Genomic DNA, 19,946 nt, shown 5'->3' on the forward strand with positions numbered 1-19,946 from the left:
TATTAGGGTCCAAGCACCTCAACCCCAAGTAAGAGGCAAAGGAAGTTTGAAGTTCCTTGGAGCAGCTCAGTCGATCGAGCTGGATTCGGGTGCGTATCTGGCAACCTCAGTCAGGGAGAGGGGGAGGGGACTACAGAGTTTTGACCGTGATTGCAAACACATTTCTGGCCAGATTTTTACATATGGCTCCTTTAAGTATTATGGCATATACTGATGAGGCGTAACTACCAGATCACTAATATGTTTACTACGATCTGAAAAAACTTAAGGAAGCAGCTTTTGGAAACTACTTTAAACCAGCTGAGAGATGACATAGCCTACGATGCCACGACAGAGAAGGTAACACAATAATAACTTAGATAACTTCCAGGTTTGTATTAACTTGAACCATGGCAACACATAATTGCAGGCGCCTAGGCAACAAAATGTTGGCAAAAGGCAAGCACTTTGTCTTTAAGCTCTATCTTTTTTGTTTGTTTCGACGTCGAAACATTATTACCAACGATAATCGCAATATGCTGACATGTGAACAAGAATATGCCTATTGCAAAAAGATGCAAGTTTTCGGAATATTTACACAACTAAAATAAATACAGGAATATTGTGTGCATGTAAACGTAGTGATTGTGTTAGAATGGACTGAATAATCCATTTATTTTTAAGAATTGTGTCCATTACGAGGAGCTGACTGTTGGTTTAGCTTTGGTCTTGAAGTGACTGAGGCAAAAGTACACCAGTGGAACTTCGATATACGAACTTAATTGGTTCTTGAACAGGGTAAATAGAAAAATGTGTTAAGTGAAGCAAGATTTCTCCAAAAGAAAACAAGGTAAATATGAATAATGGGTTACAGCCTTGACAAAAATCCACATTTTTGTGAAGATGTATACACTTTGAACATGATATAATGTGCTATACAATACTGTATATCAAAAAAACATAACAAGGAGGTGATTGATCAACTATCTATTCAATAACACGCCAAAACATCAACAACAACAAGCTAAACTGTCTTCCGCATGCGCTGTTCTGCCAACACGCGTACTCACACAGAAGTCCTTTTGGTGCCCTGACAAACGATCAAAAATCACAAAAATCCTTAACTTTAAAAACCATATCGCTACAATAATAAACATTTAAAAGGGTAAAATCTACTTTAATGTCATCGGCAAAGGAGCAGCTGATGAGAGAAGAGAGAAAAAAGAGCAGACAGGGAGAAACAAGAGCTCAGTGTGGCGAATGGAATCTGTTTCTGGAAAAGTCTGATCTCATCACAATTAAAAACTTGCTGTGGTAAGAAACCGGCTTCCTCAATCTCTTCAGTACGAGCAAGCACAAAATAGAATGGCTGCCAGCGGGACACAAAATAAATGACTGAAGCGTTCGCATACAAAGGCATACTCGGTTTGAACTAATAGTTGGCAAACCGAAAAGTCTGCAAACAGAGGGGTTCATGAATCGAAGTACTGTACTTGGCTGCAACCAGCAGAGGAGCTGTTGAATCAGTCTCAACTGGTTTTAGTTAGAATCAGTTTGGACCGCCGCAGAAAGATGTGTTATGCCTTTTAATTCTATTTGTTTAGATTTGGCCCTCCCTCGCACATTATGATGGCACTGTCTGTGTAGCTTATCTGTAAATCAATAAGTTCATCTTTTGTTGTTGAATAAGGCTTACAAACATGAGATACATTTGAACATTTTAATGTCACAAACCAAGGAGCCTATGCCCATACATATATTAACACTGAGTTTTGCATTACGGCCAATCATGCAAATGAAACAATGTGTAATATCTAATATAAACCCAATGCTACAGACACATTGCGGTCCTTTGGGTCACACTGAGTTGTGCTTGATAATAGTCCTTGTTATTTAGTTTTTAATTGTGTTATTTTATTGAATATATTTACAGTTCTGTAATTTTCGGACTATATGGGCACCTAAAATCTTTACATTTTCTCAAGAATCAACAGTGCGCCTTATTACCCGGTGCGCCTTGTGTATGAATCATATCTGGTTGTGCTGACCTCGAACCAATTTTATATGGTACATGGTGTAATGATAAGTGTGACCAGCAGATGACAGTCGCACATAAAAGATAAGTGTGGACTGCAGGTTCAATAAAGCGTGTTCAATAAATGACTAGCAAGCACCGGTGAGACCAAAACTGTTAAGTTTCATTCCGAACATATAATATTACATGCGGCGCTAACAAATCTCTCAGAATGTTTTAGTACGAGTCGACTTTGATTTTCGGTGTATTAAAAGCTACTGTAGTCAGACATACTGTGATTCAACATACGGGTATTATTATGGTGCATGTATAAGGACCCAAAAATGGCACCTATTAGGAGACATTATCTGGCATTTTGTTTTGCAATATTACACAAAATCAACTTTTGTTTACCTTTTGGTACCTGCTATTTAGGATCTGCATAAACCCTGGGAAATTTGCATGTGTGCGCCATTGTAGTCCACACCTTAGTCAATAAACTCCTATCCTCTTGTTGTGGGGCATTTATCTTCCACTATTGCCATTTCTAATACAAAGTAGCATACAGTTTGAACTTATATCTGTCAGTAGACTCGCTATGGAAGCGTTAAAAACTACCGGTACAACAAAGATGATGGGGAATGAGACCCTGTCGAAGTGGAGGCATGTAAATAAGACAAAACGGCATGTCCTGAAGAGTCGGTCAGAATACGGTCTGCAAAACATAATCTATGCAAAATGCTTAACAAAGAACCACCATTACATGTTACGTAGGAAACAATAAATTATCTTTAATGTAGAAAAAAAAACAACATAATTTTTTTTGCGCCTTAAGTCGTGTAAGTCGTGTGTATGAAAATAGACCTGAAAAGACCCACTCATCTGCAGTGCGCCTTGCAATTCTGGTGCAACTTATAGTCTAAAAAATACAGTATTTTAAATGTGCTTTGAATATATTGACATTAAATGTATATTGTCATTTAAAAAATAACTAACAACACTAATGTGCTGCAGTACAGTGGTTGGGAATTACTGAAGTGCCATACTGTATGTTAGCTCAAAATAATTGTAATCACTTTTTTCCAATTCAATCGACTTTGCTCTGTAATGTTTAACTGTGTGGGTTACATTCACAAGGTAATTACTTAATTAAATACATTTAACAGGATTAATTGTAATAGAACAATTTATTCAGTAAAAGGAGTTATTTTCAAGGTTTGCTGAACGGGCAATGCTTTGCTATGAGAATGAAGAGAAGACTTTTGTTCTGCTCACCTCTCTGGTTGACAGGGTCTTTGGCCACATATGCTACGTACTCAGCCGTGTCCTGTGGGAAACAAGGGGAGACGGTTAGGGGAGAAACGTCAATACAGGAGGAAGAAGTCAAGTGTAGGTTTGTGACAGAAAGGTCAATAAGAAGAAAGACAAAGCTGCAATCCTCTAGTCGTAACACAAAGTTAGAGAAACATACACAGAGCTGAAAGAGAGATAACAAGGGGTAATAATAAGATCAAGTTGGAGTGAGCGGTAATCATTGGAATAAAAGATGACAGAAGGCAGGAAGGCAGGACGGCTAAGCAGGCTGGAGAAAGATGGAAAAAGGCCAGCGAGAGAGAGAGAGAAAGAGCGAGAGAGGGGCTCGGGTGACTCACTGGGTCTCCTCCAGAGGCAAAGGAGATGGACTGCATGTGATGATTGGCGATTATCTGCGGAGGAAAAGAAGGATGAGGAGGAGGAGAGACATGGATGGCATGTGGGAAGGGAGATGAGAGCATGTGAATGGGGAGACAAATGTGGACTCATTACTACCAGGAAGAGTGCTTGGTTTTTCCCTCAGTGAGTGCCAACAACTGCAGCAGCGACAGAACACTAAAGAGGACGCGTGGAGCATCTTTTGAAGTGTTACAAACATAATGGATGACGGATCAATACCGGCATTAACACTTGACAATTCTCTCTGCTCTCAGTGTTTAGCCTGAAGCTTTGTTTGTGAATGACTACAAGCTGCACGGCCTGTTTGTGTTTAAAAAAAGCACATGTTGCACTGATATTTCCTACTGTCTAAAGAGACATAAAAACAGGGTTGCAAAGTAAAGGAGGATTTACAGGAATTAACATAAAATTGGGGAAAAAAACCCTTATAGCACGGTTACGAACTAAAATATTGAATGAATAAGAAAAACAAATAGCTGGACTGTTCATTAGGGGTGCAACGATTAGTCGACATAAAATTATCGACAATAGTCGTGTTTCTCCGGCCGGAAGTGTGTCAGTCGCAAAAACATCGCCAGTGATAACATGCAATGTGTGAGGATATTTCCTCTTATTTTTGTTAAAAACATTAATACCTTGCTAATTTTGCAAAGCGGGCCTTGTTTAATGATACGCGAGCATTTAAAGCGGAGACATGATGTCGGACGTCTGGAGGGAAGATGCACACACAGCCTCGGTAATAGTACTGTTAGCTTCTACCTTGCTAGCTAGCAAAACAAGAGTGAGACGAAGTTGTGTGAAAAATAACTTCTACTATCATTTTAGCCAACGTCAGTCAGCTAAACTTTGTCTACACCAGTGGTTCTTAACCTTGTTGGACGTACCGAACCCCACCGGTTTCATATGCGCATTCACCGAACCCTTCTTTAGTGAAAAAAAAAATATATATATATATATATATATATATTTTTCAAATTCAAGAAAAAGTTGTATGTTTTTTTACTGGTGCACAAAATGAACCGTGCATGAACATTACCTTGTTCAAAGAACAAAACCAACACAGTGCATGAACTCACAACAAATTACCCACCTTACACACATTACCATGAATTGATTAATGTGGACCCCGACTTAAACAAGTTGAAAAACGTATTCGGGTGCTACCATTTAGTGGTCAATTGTACAGAATATGTACTGTACTGGGTAAACTGTACTGTGTATTCTCTTCCTTTGCAATCTGCTAGTAAAAGTTTCAATCAATCAAAAAACCTGCAAATCAGATGGAAAATTAGAGGGAACATTGTTTGGGGGTATCCATAATACGCTGATAGGGAGAAGTTTTTATTTACATGATAAGTCGGATGTCTCTCTACCTCCGTGGCGGAGGCTCAGCCGAACCCCTGAGGCAGACTCACCAAACCCCTAGGGTTCGATCAAACCCAGGTTAAGAACCACTGGTCTACACCAATACAAGTACCTTTTAAAGCAGCGCAAATTTGCAATGGCGTAAAAAAAGTACTTTAACAAACGCGAACCGTGCATGCATTCTTGTATATGTTACCTTCTTGAGACCTCCAAAAAATGCCTCCCTCTTTAGGACCACACTTTCTAGATATATATAAAAAATTGTATATACAAAATCAATAATATATACATACTATGCAAATATAAAAAAGTAAGCTTTTAGTTAATTATTTATTTTTTGAATTTTTTATTTGTAATTGTTTTTGAATCTTTATTAATGACTTCAAGTTGTTACTAGAGATGTTCAATTATGGCTGTTTTGCCGATATCAGATATTCCGATATTGTCCAACTCTTAATTACCGATATCAACCGATACCGATATATACAGTCGTGGAATTACCACACTATTATGCCTAATTTTGTTGTGATGCCCTGCTGGATGCATTAACCAATGTAACAAGGTTTTCCAAAATAAATCAACTCAAGTTATGTAAAAAAATGCCAACATGGCACTGCCATATTTATTATTGAAGTCACAAAGTGCATTATTTTTTTAACATGCCTCAAAACAGCAGCTTGGAATTTGGGACATGCTCTCCCTGAAAGAGCATGAGGAGGTTGAGGTGGTCGGGGTTGGTGGGGCGGGGTTGAGGTGGGGGGGGGGGGGTGTACATTGTAGCGTCCCGAAAGAGTTAGTGCTGCAAGGGGTTCTGGGTATTTGTTCTGTTGTGTTTATGTTGTGTTACGGTGCGGATGTTCTCCCGAAATGTGTTTGTCATTCTTGTTTGGTGTGGGTTCACAGTGGGGATCGAACCTGCAACCCTCAAGTTGCTGGCACGGCCGCTCTACCAACCGAGTCACACCGCTCCTTACTAAAACTTTGTGTTCTAGATTTCATCCACTATTACAGTGTGCGAGGACAAATTGTGTAATTAACTAGTGTGTAGTTTAATGCTGTTGCTTATCCCTTTACAAATATAATTTCAATACGCGAAGCTACGAGAAGTGGACATATTCTTTTAAACGTATTTACAGCCGGACTTTGAAGTGGCTTGAGCTGCTCACTGGGTTTAGTTTGAAGAGAAATGTGAAATTAAGGACGAGTGTAACTATTTACTTTGTTACATGCTCTTTAAGTACTGTAGTTTACGAGCTATAAGCCGCTACTTTTTCTTAAGCATTGAACCCTGCGGCTTATACAAAGGTGCGGCTAATCTATGGATTTGTTTTCGTTAACAGCTAAATTATAAATTGGATTAAGCAAAGAAAAAAAACTATGTACTGTACTAAAATAATATATTTTAGGAAACTGTTCAAACTTAAAGTGTTTACAAAGTACAAGGTAGAAGAAGGAAGAAACATCTTGAATGTTAATTAATAAAAAGACACAATCTTACTCATCTCATAAAGCATGAGTAAAGACATCAATTACTTTTCTGTTTTGTTTGATCAGCCGTTTTACTGCCGTGTTACGGGCCCCGTTTGGAAACAATTAAGGTACGTAAATAAACATTTACAAAATCTTTCAATGCGGCGAATATATATATATATATATATATATATATATATATACATATGTATATATATATATATATATATACATACATATATATATATATATATATATACATATACATATGTATACATATATATACATACATATATATATATATATATATATATACATACATATGTATATATATATATATATATACATACATATGTGTATATATATATATATATATATACATATGTATATATATATATATATATACATATGTATATATATATATATATATATATATATATATATATATATATATATATATATATATATATATATACATATACATACATACATACATATATATATATACATACATATATACTGTATGTATATATATATATGTATATACATAAACATTTTTCTTCTAAAATTTAGTGGGTGCGGTTTATATACCGATACGTCCTGCAGACCGGGAAATACGGTAGTCAGTGACACGCCATTTGTGTAGTTATTTGTCTTAACCGGAGTGAACTAAATGCTAATGCTAACATGCTAACGCTAAATCTGATGTATTTATGTTGTCGCCGTGAGATAATCACTGACTATTATTATTTATATATTGTTATCTACAGGTGAAATGAATCATAAGGAATCACTTAACACTCATGAATTCATCATTCACTGATGAACAACTTTCTGACTGTTGGACACTGTGGACAAGAGCCTGTATTTGTTATATAACGTTTGTTTCACTTTGTTTTCAAACAATATCGTTTTATATTTTTGCTTTGTATTTCTTTACACTTTCGTAAAATAAATACGAACAAATATTGTCTTGTTTTCTTACATGGTATCTGTGTAGAAATGTATGATACCACTCATCCTTACGCCATCAGCCTGATTTGTTTAAACTACCCTGAACTGAAGTTAATGGACAGCTACGGCTAGGTGTAAACACTCCAAGATAATCCCACTAATCATCGATATTCAGCACACAAAAGTTCCCCCAAATCGTTACTTTCGTGCATCTTTCTCTCCATTGTCAAGTATGTTGTATTATAAATACACAATAAATAAGACATAAAAAAGTTGTCCTCGCCTACAGTAATGGCGGGTGAAACATTGAATGCAAAGTTTTGGAAACACCTCAAATGTGTTCATTCAATCAGCGTTCAAAGTGGTTGAGACGCAGGGGAGTACTCAATTTACCTGGGTAAATTGGAAAAAGTTATTGCGGTGGAAAAAGGTCTCCTATTTTTTCTATGACTGTAAAATGTTAAGAAGCTTTATATTAACATTTAGTGTACTTGACCGCAGATGCATAACCATGTTACATCCCTATGTGGGCGTTTCTTTCTGGAATTTGACCTGAAGATGCTAAATGTTGCTACTCTGCCATAATTTGAGTGTTTGCCTGGGAAGTTATGCAACACCCACTTGAGTTCAATGCTTGTGTACAACGCTCTATGAGTTTTAGCTATGACTACTGCTGAATGTTATTTGGATTGTTACGGTAATAAGGACATATTGTTAGTATGGCACAAACAATACTGCAGTGTGTGTGTGTGTGTGTGTGTGTGTGTGTGTGTGTGTGTGTGTAAGCAGGCCCCCACCTGTTTGCAGTCGGACGCCAGCAGGTTGAGGCTGCTGGTGGAGATGGTAAGGCTGATTGTCATGCCAGCAAACTGCAGGTTACTTTTGCCCAGAATAGACGTGAGGCAGCGTGAGGAAGGCTGAAAGAGTAAACAAAACAATTTGGCGAGGTAAATAAGGGTTAGGATTTTTTTTAATTGTTGACAAGTTTCTGTGTGTGTCAAAAGCTCGTGACTGGGAGTGGGGTGGGCGGTGCTAAGGAGAACAGCTGCAATTGTGAAAGTGATCCTGTCTGCTGTGCAAGGCCAACTGTTGATGGAGCGATCCACAAAGTCCGGGCCAAGAACATCACACTCACACAACATTTTGTCAGCCTGCTCCTCGGCTTGTGGTTTTCGTTCATATACTTTAGCTAGTATGTTTGTAAGAACAATACCCACATAGGCTAGAATAACCATACATTAGAATAATTCAAGGCTTTTAAGCCAGCTTCACAATGTAATAGTGTTGTGTCTGCCATGTTCTACTCCATGCAGGACATTCCTTGGTCAAACAGTGTCGTGGCACCAGGCCAGTGAACACCGCCACCTGTCTTTTAGTTTTAAGGCAATAATGAGCGCAGGCGGCTGTTAAAGCGCATCTCTAGTCTTCTTCCACACAAACCCACCACACTACCCCAACCACTAGTTGTAATGGTACGCTACGATCACAGGTCTGTACGTACCTCGGTTCTGAGGTCACGATTCGGGTCATTTTCAGTAGAGTAAGGCAAAGAACATACACACAGACGTACATTTATACATGCATACATGTACATCCATGCATACATACGCACATACAGTACAGGCCCAAAGTTTGGACACACCTTCTCATTCAATGCGTTTTCTTTCTGAAGGCATCAAAACTATGAATGAACACATGTGGAGTTATGTACTTAACAAAAACAGGTGAAATAACTGAAAACATGTTTTATATTCTTTGCTGTATACCCTTTGCTCTGATTACTGTTTTGCACACTCTTGGCATTCTCTCGATGCGCTTCAAGAGGTAGTCACCTGAAATGGTTTTCACTTCACAGGTGTCATTGTTTTGATGCCTTCAGTGACAATCTACAATGTAAATAGTCATTAAAATAAAGAAAACACATTGAAATGAGAAGGTGTGTCCAAACTTTCGGCCTGCACTGTACATACATACATACATTCATACATAAGCACGCACATACATACATACGCATACAGAGAAATATCTCACACTTCAGATCTATTAAACACATCATTTGAAGGCTATTAGGTCCACTTTTGATATGATGCTTGAATATGAGAGCTCGACCGATATGTTTTTTTTGGGCTGATACCAATTAGTCAAGGAGGCCAGTAACCAATATATGGAGCCAGTTTTCATTTGCAGTAAAAGGTATTTGAACATGAATAGTATATGTCAGTCAACAGCTGCACAAGGCTTTAAGTTGTTTTCTAACTTCATTTTTTAAGGAAACGTCAGCTCAGTAGCAACATGTTTTATGCAGCGCTAATGTTGTGGTTATTAAGCAGCAACAAACATCAGGGAATTTCACAAACACATTTATTACATGTGTCTGATGTTGCGCGTCAGAGGAACATTTCAAAATATGGGAAATCTCTGAGGAAAACTGGAAAACTGTGGGATGTCTCTCCATCATAATAACTATATATTCATCTTATTACAATTTCATAGCAGTTTATGGATTAAATACATTTAAAAATGTCACCGTGAGGACCCCTCAAATTTTTTTAACATTCATATAAAAACTATTCTGTGCTCCTTCATGTAGATTATAGTTGAGACACTAAAGCTTGCTGACATAATTTCTTCCAGGATGTTATAGAAAGTATAGGAATGTGTAAGTTGCTGCCTGCTCTTCTTTAATGATATAATAATCTCCTATTTGTCCAGATATTTACACAAAAATGGGATTTTTGGCTGAGATATCTTTTCTGTCGTGTTCATGTCCATCCATCTCTATCGCGTTATTTGATTGAATCGCGGAACATGAAACTCGCAGTGCTCCTTTAATGAGCCCACGTTCCTAGTGTTGGCGCAGCCTGTCAAGCGACTCGATCGCTGCAGTAGCGAAAACAAAAAAAAAAACAGGATAAGAAGACCCCAGGAAAAAAGGGCAAAAACTTGTTTTCACGACAAAAAAATTACGTTTTGGTAGGCAAAGGAGATGTACTGTAGGCGACATAAGAAAGAGAGAAAGGGAGGGGTGGGCTGGTGTGGCTGTGTGAGTAGACAGCAGAAGGAATTCTCACAAGCACTCTAAAAAATGACCTGTCTGGTATCAAAACATTTGGAGAGAATTATTGACAATGGGAGTAATTTTTATTCTTAAAAGAATAAAAAAAAATGGGCTCCAGTTTTCTAATGCAGAGCAAACGCGTGCTTGAGCAGTGGTTATTACTATCTAATACACAATTTAAAAAAATACTAACTACCGTATTTTCCGAACCATAGGGCACACCGGATTAAAAGGCGCACTGCCGATGAATGGTCTATTTTCAATCTTTTTTCATATATAAGGCGCACCGGATCCCAGTACCCCAGGGGGGTACGCGCACAATTTTTCAGGATCTACTCGTAAAAAACTTGTGAGAAAAGTTGCTTTTGCATAATGTTGCGAAACAAAACGCCATATAATATGTCTTACCTTATACACACACCATAATAATACTCCTATGTTGAAGCACAGTACAATCCATCAAGCGGTGCGGCTTCATAGCTTACCAAAGTCGTACTAAAACATTTTCACAGATTTTTGAGCGCCGTGTGTAATGTTCTATATTTTCAATGGAACATATTGGTGTAGTTTACTTGAGTCATATTGCCATCCTAGTGCAGTCTACACGTATCTCTTTTATGTTTGACTGCCATCTACTTCGAGGTCGGTAAGCACAACCAGAATTATTCCGTACATTAGGCGCACCGGGTTATAAGGCGCACTGCCGAGTTTTGAGACAACATTTTTTTTAAGTGCGCCTTATAGTCCGGAAAATACGGTACTAGTATCATAGGTGTAATTATATTTTATCTGCTTATGTAGTTATGTTGTAGTTGTAAAAATAAAAAAATAAAAAGGCCAATACCAATATACCGGTACATCAAAATGCCAAATATCTGCGCCGATAATCGGCTGATCTCTAGTTAGGAAAGGGCAATATTGTTACGGTTGCGCATGGTTGCGGTAGTTGTCACCCTAAGATGTATTGCATTGTATAAAATTACTCAAAACAAATTGTGCAGCAGGGAAGTGCACCGGAAGCATAAACACAAGCATGTCAATGAAACAAACAAAGCAATAATTCAGTCCCGACTGCGAAGCGAGGCTGGCATATACATCCCTCTGATCAGTGATCAGAGGTAGGTGATTCTCCTGATCACTAATCAGAGGCAGGTGAGGAGAGTAGCAGGGGTTAAGCCACAGAAGACATAACCAAAACAGGAAGTGGAACAAAACATGCTAGACAGGAAAGTACACATAACACAGGAAAGCAATACAAAACCCCCAAAAATATCACGCAGTTCATGAAAAATATATGGTATTATATTGGCCTAGATTTATCAGCTTTGCTTTCTAGGTTAAAAGCTAAATAGTGTAATATATCATAAAAATAATATATTTAATTAACAACAACTTAGTTTTATTTTTAGAATATGCCAGGGACAGTAAAAAAAAACAAGCAAAGGGTTAAGATGGCTGCACTTTGGACAGCAACAATGCAGACAAAGTGCAACATTAACAATATGAATCGTGTGATTTGTCATTTTTAGTCGATTGTAGACCCTCATTTATTCAGGTCCAGCAAAGAGAGTTCCAGTTTGATTGTTGCTGTGTCCCCATTCTCAACCAAACAATAGTGGCACACTACTCTCATCTCATCCAATTGTCCTTGTCTGTTTACGTCATTTACCAAAAAGGCATGTTGTTCACAAACAGGACATTTTTTGCGATGGAAGAGGGTTTTCAAAATCTACCCACTTCTTGGCACAACCGCTGGCCATGAGGCTTAAGGCTGCACAGCATTTGGTTATCAAGTAGACGCCTGACATAAGCCACACTTCTTGTTTCTCATTTATAATGTGTACTGATTGAGAAAGCAGTACACCCAAACTGAAAGTTCCGTACCAAAAAATCTGAATACAAATACATGTACCTTTACACCCCCAATCTAAGTCAACTTAACACTGACTATTGTACAGCGCAACAGGGCATACTGGATAATTATATGTGTGGTGTGCATAGTAGTCGGAGAGTGACATTTGCATTCAACACAACAGGACAGGAGATGTGGGTGTCAGGTGTTAAACTTCACACCCTGCTGCTTGCTTTAAAAGGTGTCATAATACGATTATTTTTCTACATTTAAAACACTTCTACTACCATGGCGAACTCCATGTCTAACCAGTGTAGAAACGTCCTGTCACAATTTTAAAACCACCCAGTGTATGTCAATACAGCCGAACCTCGATTCTGTTTACAAACGTTTACATTGTGCCAAATATGCCTGTGTGTGAACCATGTCTCGGCGTAAGAACGGTTTGTTCATTAATTTTGCATGCTGCTTGACGCCATCAGGGGCTGCCTTTTTGATGACATCACTTTCTGTACATGCGACACGGCCATTTTGAAGAGGCGGGGCCCCTTACGTCACATCCTGTACACACAGGCGTGGCCATTCCGACGAGCTTGGACGGCCAACGGCACTTCTGACGAGTTTGTTGCCATGATAGTCGTACCTTGCACTGGTCAGAGCTGTGTCAGCCTGTCTTAGAGATCACTTTGTGTGATCAGAAACGCTTTAAATGTGTCTAAACTCTACAAAAATTAACATTTGACATTAGAGACACCGGTTGATATCGGTATCGGTAATTAAGAGTTGGACAATATCGGAATATCGGATATTGGCAAAAAAGCCATTATTGGACATCCCTATTTGACATGTGTGAAATTGTAATTCTGGACTGTATATGTCAAAAATCCAATAAACAAATGTTTACAAAAAACAATTGTGTCTGAATTCTGGCTTCGGGTTGCTAGACAACCGCTTTGAGCTAACGTTTTAGCAAGTTAGCCTATGGCTTGCGGCACCACACCACTAGCCACGCCACCACCGCCACAAGTATATTGGCACCAGTTCGAAGATTTTATCAGCAAATGGGGCTTTGTTCCGCATGAGTCTTTAATTGTGATGAGACCGAAAAAGATGCAACAGCGGACCTTTATTACAGCAAAGGAGAAGGCACCACAGTGACACAAGCCGATGAGTGATCACCTCACAATGATAATTTGTGCTAACGCTAGCAGTGACTACATGAAGGCACTGCTCGTTTATCACTCCAAAAACTCCTTACTGTTCAACAATGCCATAAATATTCTCAGACAAGGTAAAATGATTGTCCTTTTTTTGTTTTTGGTGCGCACCAATAAGTGTGTTGACATTTAAGCTTGCTGTGATGATGTGTTTGGATAAAAAAAGATTGTTGAGCCATTACTACCTTATGATGGTTTTATATATATATATATATATATATATATATATATATATATATATATATATATATATATTAAACATAACCTGTTAACTGCTGCCAATCAAATGGTGAATAAGATACTCTTTAGGGTTCATATGTTTGTAAATCTGACTGTGATGAAGTCAGTGCCTTACCAGCCATGAACCTCACCGCACGTCACTGATATATACATACATACATACATACATACATACATATATATATACATATATATATATATATACATACCTGCCAACTTTTGAAATCAGAAAAACCTAGTACCCAGGGTCCAGGGGCCGCAGGCCCCGGTAGGTCCAGGACAAAGTCCTGGTGGGGGGGTTCAGGCTTCGCCCCCCGACGCAAAATGATTATTAGCATTCAGACAGGTTAAAATGTTGCTAAAACCATCACTTTTCTATCAGTCACAGTGACTTTTCAAAACAAAAATATTACAGCAAAAATCATATGGGTTGATTGACATGTTTATTCTGTAAGCTAACTTCAATAGTTTGAAATTATTTTGACAGTTAATGCCAGTTATCCTGTCAACCTTTCACAAGACTTCAATTTGTTAATTGAAAGTATAAACAGTATAAACACTTTTTACAGTAAACAAATGGTGAAACAGTACTAAACAATTCCATTAAAAAAAAATTGGTGGCGTGGCGCAGTGGGAGAGTGACTGTGCGCGACCCGAGGGTCCCTGGTTCAATCCCCACCTAGTACCAACCTCGTCATGTCCGTTGTGTCCTGAGCAAGACACTTCACCCTTGCTCCTGATGGGTGCTGGTTAGCGCCTTGCATGGCAGCTCCCTCCATCAGTGTGTGAATGTGTGTGTGAATGGGTAAATGTGGAAGTAGTGTCAAAGCGCTTTGAGTACCTTGAAGGTAGAAAAGCGCTATACAAGTACAACCCATTTATCATTATTTATTATTAACTTTCTGTCCAAGCTTGTATAATCTACTGCCTTGTTCAATTGTAAAAAATATTCTGTGCCTAAAATTCACATTTCTATCACAATTACCATACTGTAAACATGGTAAGCTAACTTCATTAAAATTAATAGTCCTGTCAATAGCATGGAATTACAATTCAAATGTAGTTTTTTTGTAAGCCTTTCAAAAGAATTCAAAATATGAAAAATTAATGAAAATTAATTTAAGCCATCAGACACTTGAAAAGTGGCACATCACATCTCTAATGTAATCATTTTAACTTTTCAACAGAAATAGCACTGCAAAAATATTAAGGACATACTTCTGTATTTTGGTAGTTATGCTGTCAACATTTAACAAGATTTCTTCAACTTGGACTTGAAAGCATAAATAGTATAAACACTTTTAACAGTACTAAACAATTCCAATAGATAACATTGGTGTCATTACCTTTTTGTGGCTAAAATCCGAAAAACGTTGAAAGTTTTCCACTTGTATCGCTAGCAACGGCATTAGACTTGTGTTTTTTTGTCCCAACGTGGTCTTTTACATCGCTATTTCCTCCGTGTCCGATTGAAAAATCTTGTCTGCACAAGGTGCAATTCGCGTAGTTTTCACCCTCTTTGGAACGGATAATTATTCCCGGATAGGCTTTTGAATATTCTTCACGGAATGACTGCAGTTTTCTTTTCGGTTTAAGACTCGTTTGCGATTTTTCTCCGGCTGATTCCATGATCGTTCGCTCGTTTGGAAACAATGGCCTCGTGCTTGGCAGCGGTGCTATAAATAGCCTCGCGCATTTAAAAAAAATTTTTTTTTTTAATTAATGAAAAAACGTATTTTTTATCACTGCAACCGTAACCCGGAATAGGTTGATGAAAACCGTACTAATTACGGGAAAACCGGAGTAGTTGGCAGGTATGTATATATATATATATATATATATATATATATATATGTGTATGTATGTATGTATGTATGTATGTATGTATATATATATATATATATGTATGTATATATATGTGTATATATATATACATATATAAACATCATAGTGTTCTCAAAGTGTGCAGTTTTTACTAAATATATATACACGTACACATTTATATACACACACACACACGTATATGTATATATATATATATATATATATATATATATACACACACACACACATACATACATACACACATACATACATATATACATATACATACACATACATAAACATCATAGTGTTCTCAAAGTGTGCAGTTTTTACTAATACAGGGACTATTGTCGAGGCTCGAACCGATTATTTTGCGAACCATGTTGAAGAACCAATTAGTTAAAGGTTTTACTGTATATCCATCCATCCATTTTCTACCGCTTATTCCCTTCAGGGTCGCGGGGGGCGCTGGAGCCTATCTCAGCTACAATCGGGCGGAAGGCGGGGTAAACCCTGGACAAGTCGCCACCTCATCGCAGGGGGTTTTACTGTATATGCTAAGATATCTAAAACATTAATATTATTGCTTGTATTAAAGGTGACAAAACAAATGTGTGCTGTATCTAATAATATACAGTGAAAACTCAATCCGCCGAAAAATCAAATGGTATGAAAACCAAAACAATTCTTCCCGTAAGCGATAATGACAGCCATGTTTTTCAACCTATCTTGTGCAAATATTACAGATGTGTGCTTTTCATTACCTTGTGTTGGAATAAAATGCAATACTAAATGATACGCGGGAAAACTGACTGGACTTTCTTCTCATTTATTGTGATAGCGTCACAGTGCACTAAACAGCGTTGAAGCCGAGCGTCCATTGACTTCAACGGAGGAGCATAAAGTGGGTTATTCCACTGCCGCCAAGCTAGAAAATCATTGCATAAGTGCTCAGCGTTGTCCCGCCCATGGACGCAGAGCGTCTCTGGTAGTGAAGTGGGCTTGGCCTTGGCTGGCCGGGACGTCACATGCTGATCAGTCTGAGGCTAAATCCCTTTTTGATTGACAGCAAAATGAGCGAATCAGCAATAATGAAATGTTGTTCAATGTTGATTTGGAGAATTTTACAATTCTTGTAACGTTTATTCGTAAAATCTAGCATCTTTGTATATTTTTAATCTATTTAGAAGACTGTTCTCTGTTTAGAGAGTAGCTGAAAATTAGCTTCCACTACTAGAAAGACCAGCAGCTGCCACTGTTGTACGGCCTGTGTTATTTTGTACAATAATAATAATTATACACATGAGCAAAATGATAAGAAAAAATATATGTTAATTATAACTACTATACTGTAGATGTAACAGTATTAAAATCTCATGGTACAATATTATCACAGTATTAACGATATTACCGTGGTGAAAACCTCGCCCCAAAAAAGACATAAAATTGTCATAGTGTGTAAAATGAAGTGGCAAGAATGTTTAGGATAAACACACTTACTGTAAGTGAACACAAACATAATGCTCAAATGTTCTAATCATATTTATTACTACAAACAAGTGTATACATCAGTGCAACAAGTCTAAAATAATGTTCACGTTAGTGTATTTCAACTTATAACTGCAGGGAAACAGTGTGGACAGTAGTGGACATCAATTTACATCAGGCTTGAAAATGCTAATTCTCACAAAAGTAAACTGACAATTTAACTTGTAATAATGTAAATACCTCACAAATTGATGCTCGGCCTTGCTGGCATCATATATATTTTCCAAGTGCTGATTTATCAAGAAGCCTCTCATATTACTGTGTGTAGAGTCACCCAACTGTTGTATTTGTCCGTACTGCCGCCGGCGCATTTCTGACTTAAAACTTGGATAACAGATCCATTTGAACCTCGAGTTGGTTCAATGTTACAGAAAAAAAAACATGTGGGTCAAAACAACGCAAATTTTGACCAGCTTTTTTGTCGTCTTGGAAATGCTCCGAACAAAAGAGGTTTGTTTGTCTGTCTGGTAGCAACATAACTCAAAATTTTATGGACACATTTTTGTGAAAATTTCAGGAAATGTCCGAAAAAACAATCCTTTCTTTCCCTTTTATGACCTCCCACACACTGTCCTCGCACACGCGCTATGCAGGGAATTTGTGGGGGATGTGGTTTACTTTTTAGACCTGCCAATTCATAAGTGCCAGAAAAAAACTACATAGTTTTCATTTTATACCGTCAACTATGTTATGGCATTATTGAGATGATTTTGATACCCCAATACCGCAATGTTTACAATACCCTTACATCCCTACTAGGGTTGTCCCGATACTAATATTTTGGTACAGGTACTTTTTTAAAATAAAGGGGACAAGAAAAAAACGAAACATTTTTGGCTTCATTTTAACTAAAAATCGTACGATACAATAAACATATGGTTCTTATTGCACTCAAAGAACAATTTTCGAAGATTAAAATTAAAAGGCAATAAACGCATTGGGCTTTTCTTGTTGCACTCAAAGAACAATTTACAATTTTTAATTTTACATATAGCCTTCTTTAATCTAGGATTAGAATATAATAGAAAAGCTTTACTGGCATTATAGTTAATGCTTTATGATTTATTGTTACCACTCTGTGCTTTCAGAAAAATACAATTATTAGTAAATACTTAAAACAATACTACATGGCTGAAACTACACAGATAAGACATGTAGCAGATAAAATACACATTGTTAAAGATAAACACAAATTGTAACAATTTGTTATAAAATTCAGTAATGGCACTTGCATTAGTTTGTGCTACGTGGGCAGATTGGACTCCGCTAATATTTGGCATCAAGCCAAGCAGCTGTGTGCGCGTCTACGTATCTACATGTGTACAACAGAGGAGCTAGTTATTTAAATATATTACCTTTAAACTCATTGTGCAGGTCTGAATGCTTGTTATTTAAATGTTTACCTAAGCTTGAAACAAAGGTGGTAATACTAATCGCCACCTTTGGCGGGGCATGTTTTAAAGCACTGCATGCAGCATGGCGCTTCCGTGTTCAAAGTGTCACCTTGATTAATAGTTTGGAAGCCCGAATACTTCCATATTGTGCTTCATGCACCTTCTTTATTAACCAGTAGAAATGCCTTTTCCTCTCCTCAACTGTTTCTGCTTGTGCACTCGGTGAGTGTGTGCGCGGTGATACACTTTACATTTACAAAGTACCGTATTTTTCAAAGGCAGTATAGTGCCGTATTTTCCGGACTATAGGGCGTACTTAAAATGTTCTCAAAACTCGACAGTGTGCCTTATAACCCGGTGCGCCTAATGTACGGAATAATTCTGGTTTTGCTTACCGACCTCGAAGCAATTTATTTTGCTACATGGTGTAATGATAAGTGTGACCAGTAGATGGTAGTCAAACATACGAGATACGTGTAGACTACACTATGATGGCAATATGACTCAAGTAAACAACACCAACATTTTATATGTTCCATTGAAAATATAGAACATTACACACAGCGCTCAAAAATCTATCAAAAAGTTTTAGTACGACTTTGGTAAGCTATGAAGCCGCACCGCTTGATGGATTGTCGGCGCATTAAACATACGAGTATTATTATGGTGTGTGTATAAGGTAAGACATATTATCTGGCGTTTTGTTTGGTAATATTAAGCAAAATAATCTTTTCTTACCTTCTGGTACCTGCTGATCTGTATTTGGGATCTGCAAATATCCTGAAAAACTGCGCGCGTTCGCCTTTGTAGTACACCGTAGTCAATAAGCTTCTTCTTTTTCTCTATCTTCTTATTATGGGACATTCATCCTCCGCTGTTGCCATAACTATTATAAATTAGTGTAAAGTTCTTACTTCTATCTGTCAGTTAACTCGCCATGAAAGCGCTAAAACATACCGGAATAGTGAGTTTATATTAATAACCCAAGGAACTTTAGTTATTAGAGAGTTCCGGTCGGACGGTTTTTCACGGGACCGTCCGGCCTTGTTGTTGTTTCCGGATGAGGAGATGCTGCGCCGTGATTGATTTAATTAAAGTCTGAATGTCATTTAAACAGTTAGCTCCATCTTTTGACAACTCTACCACTCCAGTCCTTGCACGCTACACCACTACAACAAGGATGACGGGGATAAGACGTTGCTGAAGGTGAGCCAATTAAATAAGACCGCCCACAAAACGGCGCATCTGGAAGTGACTGTCAGAAAGCGGCTTGAAGATGATCAGTAAAACATAATTTATGCAACATTTTGACCAAAGA

General features: G+C 37.7%; 1 protein-coding gene across 6 annotated transcripts in view; it reads right to left on the reverse strand.

The window, feature by feature from the left end:
• shc1 (SHC (Src homology 2 domain containing) transforming protein 1) overlaps positions 1–19,946 on the reverse strand; it is a 102,676-nt gene that overhangs the window by 26,611 nt on the left and 56,119 nt on the right. For 5 of the 6 annotated variants that reach the window (XM_061982561.2, XM_061982562.2, XM_061982559.2 and 2 more), the window contains 3 exons: positions 8,293–8,412; positions 3,646–3,699; positions 3,269–3,320 (listed from right to left, as the gene is read on the reverse strand). In XM_061982561.2, the coding sequence (XP_061838545.1) occupies positions 3,269–3,320; positions 3,646–3,699; positions 8,293–8,412 (226 nt within the window). The remainder of the gene's footprint in view (positions 1–3,268; positions 3,321–3,645; positions 3,700–8,292; positions 8,413–19,946) is intronic. The other variant, XM_061982563.2, reaches the window with a different exon arrangement.

The sequence above is a fragment of the Nerophis lumbriciformis genome, linkage group LG21, assembly GCF_033978685.3.
Source record: "Nerophis lumbriciformis linkage group LG21, RoL_Nlum_v2.1, whole genome shotgun sequence".
NCBI classification, from domain to species: Eukaryota; Metazoa; Chordata; class Actinopteri; order Syngnathiformes; family Syngnathidae; genus Nerophis; species Nerophis lumbriciformis.